Raw genomic sequence first — 4,427 nt, 5'->3', positions numbered from 1 at the left:
GTCAATCACTTCTATTCCTCTTGTTAGACCAACTATAACGCTCATAGCTACACCTCTAATTCGATTATTTTCTAATAATGGTTGTACCTCACAAGTTATATTAATTTTAAATATTCTAATTTTATTTATAATAAAATATTTTAAAACTACAAAATAAATATAGAAAATGAATATATTATATAAATAAAAAATTTATATAAATCTATATCTAAATATATAGATAACATAAATATCTAAATTGTATATAAAATTTTAAAATTAAAATAAAATAAAGTAGCGAATTAATAAAAAAATGAATACATAAGATAATTCATTTATTGGTTATCAATTTTCATCAATGACAGCCACGGTTCTGTAATACCGACACACACCCGAGTTAATTATAAAAATAAGAGAGAGAGAGAGAGAGAGAGAGAGAGAGAGAGAAGAAAAATAAGGTTTCTTCTCTACCACCAAACCTAAACATTATCTGAAGATGATGAAAAAAGTGCATATACTGTCATAAGCAAATGATTAAGAAACAAATGTGGTCACTAGGAAATCTGCCTGTTATGTGACCCACCTCGCTCCCTTCAACACGTGTTTCTGTCCTTGCACGCACAACATGAACATCTCATCATCTCCTCCTTTGCTTCTACTCTCCTCGTTCCCTTCATTTCCATAATTCTTGCAACCCAAATTTAAACCATGAGTAAGCTTGTTGTTGAAGTGGTTGGGGCCTTTGATTTGATGCCTAAAGACGAGCAGGGCTCTTCAAGCCCCTTTGTGGAAGTCGGATTCGATGGCCAACGTCAGAGGACTGAGACCAAGCACAAAGTTCTTAACCCTTATTGGAATCAAAAGCTTGTTTTCGATGTAAATAATCCCACGGATCTTGATTGCAAGACCATTGATGTCACTGTTTACAACGACAGACAAGGCAACCGTGGTCACCACCTCAACTTCCTCGGCCATGTCAAGATTTCAGGCGGTTCGGTTCCGTTTTCGGAGTCTAATTCCAGTGTGCAACACTATCCGCTCGATAAACGTGGCCTTTTTTCCAACATCAAAGGTGAGGTTGAATTGAAACTTTACGCCGTGCATGGCGGAGTTCCTCAAGAGCCGGTAGTACAACAACGTGCGGTTCCTCCGAGTGTTGTTGCTGAAAATGAAGAAACCGGACGTTTTGAAGAACCCGAATTCGAGAAAACTCCGTTTGAGGAGATCAACACTAACAGTTGTCATGAAAAGATCGAGGTAGAAGAAAAGGAGAAAAAGAAAAAGAAGAAAGCAAAAGAAGTGAGGACTTTTCACTCTATAGGGACTGGGGCTGGCGCTCCGCCTCCAATGAAGGAAAAGCCGCCAGTGGTGGAGATTAGAGCAGATTTTGCTAAAGCAGCTGCGCCGGCTACTAGCGTAATGCACATGCAGATGCCAAGGCAGAATCCGGAATACATGTTGGTGGAAACTAGCCCGCCAGTGGCCGCGCGTTTGCGGTATCGAGGCGGTGACAAGACATCTACTACTTATGATTTGGTAGAGCAGATGCACTACCTGTATGTAAACGTGGTTAAGGCAAAGGATCTTCCTGTTATGGATAGTTCAGGGAGCCTTGATCCTTACGTGGAAGTGAGGCTTGGGAACTACAAAGGGCGAACAAAACACTTGGAGAAGAATCAGAACCCTGTATGGCATCAAATCTTTGCTTTCTCGAAGGAAAGTGTCCAATCAAACTTGCTTGAAGTTGTTGTGAAAGACAAGGATTTTGCTAAGGATGATTTCGTTGGGAAAGTTGTGTTTGATGTTATGGAAATCCCACTTCGGTTTCCACCAGATAGTCCACTGGCACCCCAATGGTACAGATTGGCAGATAAGGGAGGTGTCAAAAATAGAGGTGAAATTATGTTGGCAGTTTGGCTGGGAACGCAAGCTGATGATTCCTTCCACGAGGCATGGCATTCGGATGCTCACAACATTAGCCACTCGAACTTGGCTAACACGCGGTCCAAGGTTTACTTCTCCCCCAAGCTGTACTACCTTCGAGTTCATGTCATGGAAGCTCAAGACCTCGTCCCTCACGACAAAGGCCGGCTTCCGGATCCATATGTTAAGGTAGTGGTTGGGAATCAGATTAGACCGACCAAGGTTCAACAGCGAACCATTCATCCAGTTTGGGATGATCAGCTTATGTTTATTGCCTCTGAGCCTTTCGAAGATTACATAATCGTATCGGCTGAGGATAGGATTGGACCTGGTAAAGATGAGATTTTAGGGAGAGCAATGATTCCACTTCGACAGGTTCCTCAGAGATTGGAAACAGGTAAACCACCAGATCCTCGGTGGCTTAATCTGCTCAAGCCTTCAAAGGCAAAAGAGGAGAGTGAAAAGCAGAAAGAAAAATTCTCAAGCAAGATATTGTTGCGGTTTTATCTCGAGGCAGGGTACCATGTTCTTGATGAGTCTACACATTTTAGCAGTGATCTTCAGCCATCGTCGAAACACCTCAGGAAGTCAAGCATCGGGATTCTTGAACTCGGGATTTTGAGTGCAAAGAATTTGCTACCTATGAAGATGAAGGAAGGTAAGTTGACTGATGCATATTGCGTGGCAAAGTACGGGAACAAATGGGTGAGGACAAGAACGCTTCTTGATACTCTAACTCTGAGATGGAACGAGCAGTATACTTGGGAGGTCCATGATCCCTGTACAGTGATCACTATTGGAGTGTTTGACAATGCACACACTAATGGAAGCAAAGATGATGCAAGGGATCAAAAAATCGGGAAGGTGAGAATTCGGCTATCGACTCTAGAAATCGATCGTGTTTATACACATTATTATCCTTTACTGGTTCTTACACCTTCTGGATTGAAGAAGCAAGGGGAGCTTCAATTGGCATTAAGGTTCACTTGCACTGCTTGGGTTAACATGGTGGCTCAATATGGAAGGCCATTGCTTCCCAAGATGCACTATGTCAATCCTATACCAGTTATGAACATAGACTGGCTACGCCACCAAGCAATGCAGATTGTGGCGGCAAGATTGCAAAGAGCAGAGCCGCCACTGAGGCGCGAGGTGGTCGAATACATGTTGGATGTGGATTACCACATGTGGAGTCTCAGGAGAAGCAAAGCGAATTTCCACCGAATAATGTCGGCTCTTTCAGGGGTTAATGCTGTTTGCAAGTGGTTCAACGATATCTGCTACTGGAGAAACCCAATCACAACATGTCTAGTGCATATTTTGTTCTTGATACTTGTTTGCTACCCTGAATTAATATTGCCCACAATATTCCTATACCTGTTTGTGATCGGGATATGGAACTACCGGTTCAGACCGAGACATCCCCCGCATATGGATGCACAGCTTTCGCAAGCAGATAATACACACCCTGATGAGCTAGATGAAGAATTCGACACATTTCCGACATCCAGACCATCGGATATTGTACGAATGAGGTACGATAGGCTGCGCAGCGTTGGCGGTAGGGTACAGACGGTGGTCGGAGATCTAGCAAGCCAAGGGGAAAGGGCACAGGCAATACTAAGCTGGCGTGATCCAAGAGCAACAGCAATCTTCATCATCTTGTCCTTGATCTGGGCAGTGTTCATTTATGTTACTCCATTCCAAGTGGTGGCCGTTCTGTTTGGTCTCTACTGGCTGCGCCATCCTCGCTTCAGGAGCAAGCTGCCATCGGTGCCTGTCAACTTCTTCAAAAGATTACCAGCCAAGTCAGACATGCTAATATGAGAAATTAGGGAATTTCCATCATATTATTATTCGTTTAGTCAGCAAGTGAATAAAGGGGATTCGGTAAATAACTTGCAACTGAGATCATACCAGAAGATGGGGGGAGAGAAAAGCAATCCATTACCCCATTACCCCATTACAGAATCTCACTTCTCTAGCTTCAGATTTGCGATTTCTAAGCTTTCTTCAGATTCATCTATGGAACCCCACAATTATTTTCAGCTGCTATTCAAAATTTTGCTTTGGTCTGTGCGCTCCAAGAATGTAATCAAGTATGTGCACAAGGGAGCTGAAAAGGAGTAAAAAGGTAAAATGAATCGTAGGCTAGTGCCGGCATGTTTTACAACTACTTTATTATATTTATATGATAAAAATGTTTATATAACAAAAATAAGTTGAACAATGGTTCTACAAATCTCTCAATCTCATTGGCACCTGTGTGGTGGGAGTTGTTGTTGTAAGGCGATTAGAATACGATTAAAAAAATGATGTGATCAGTTAAAAATGTTACTGTAAATGTTATATATTTTCACCGTAAATGTCTAGTCCAATTATGAGAACCTGCACATATCCCTTCGTGTGGCCGACCTTGGGACAATCAAACTAGCTTCAAATTGTTGTTTAATAGAGTCAAATAGAGATGATTGACAACAGTTGCTGACTTTCAAAATAGAAGTAAAAAAGAAATCCTCATATTG

General features: G+C 41.8%; 1 protein-coding gene across 1 annotated transcript; it reads left to right on the top strand.

Moving 5' to 3' along the window:
- The first annotated feature begins 585 nt into the window (after window positions 1-585).
- On the top strand, window positions 586-3,950 carry LOC120118491 (FT-interacting protein 7-like). Its single transcript, XM_039138519.1, has one exon. The coding sequence runs from the start codon at window positions 688-690 to the stop codon at window positions 3,727-3,729; it is 3,042 nt and encodes a 1,013-aa protein (XP_038994450.1). The 5' UTR covers window positions 586-687; the 3' UTR covers window positions 3,730-3,950.
- Window positions 3,951-4,427: the final 477 nt, after the last annotated feature.

This window comes from Hibiscus syriacus, unplaced genomic scaffold, assembly GCF_006381635.1.
Source record: "Hibiscus syriacus cultivar Baekdansim isolate YM2019G1 unplaced genomic scaffold, ASM638163v2 tig00110328_pilon, whole genome shotgun sequence".
Classification (NCBI taxonomy): domain Eukaryota; kingdom Viridiplantae; phylum Streptophyta; class Magnoliopsida; order Malvales; family Malvaceae; genus Hibiscus; species Hibiscus syriacus.
The sequence above is the reverse complement of the archived record's forward strand: the minus strand, read 5'-3'. Positions and strand labels throughout refer to the sequence as shown.

Bases quoted from the DNA above. Each gene is read 5' to 3' on its own strand.
- LOC120118491 (XM_039138519.1), top strand. From the start codon at position 688: ATGAGTAAGCTTGTTGTTGAAGTGGTTGGGGCCTTTGATTTGATGCCT.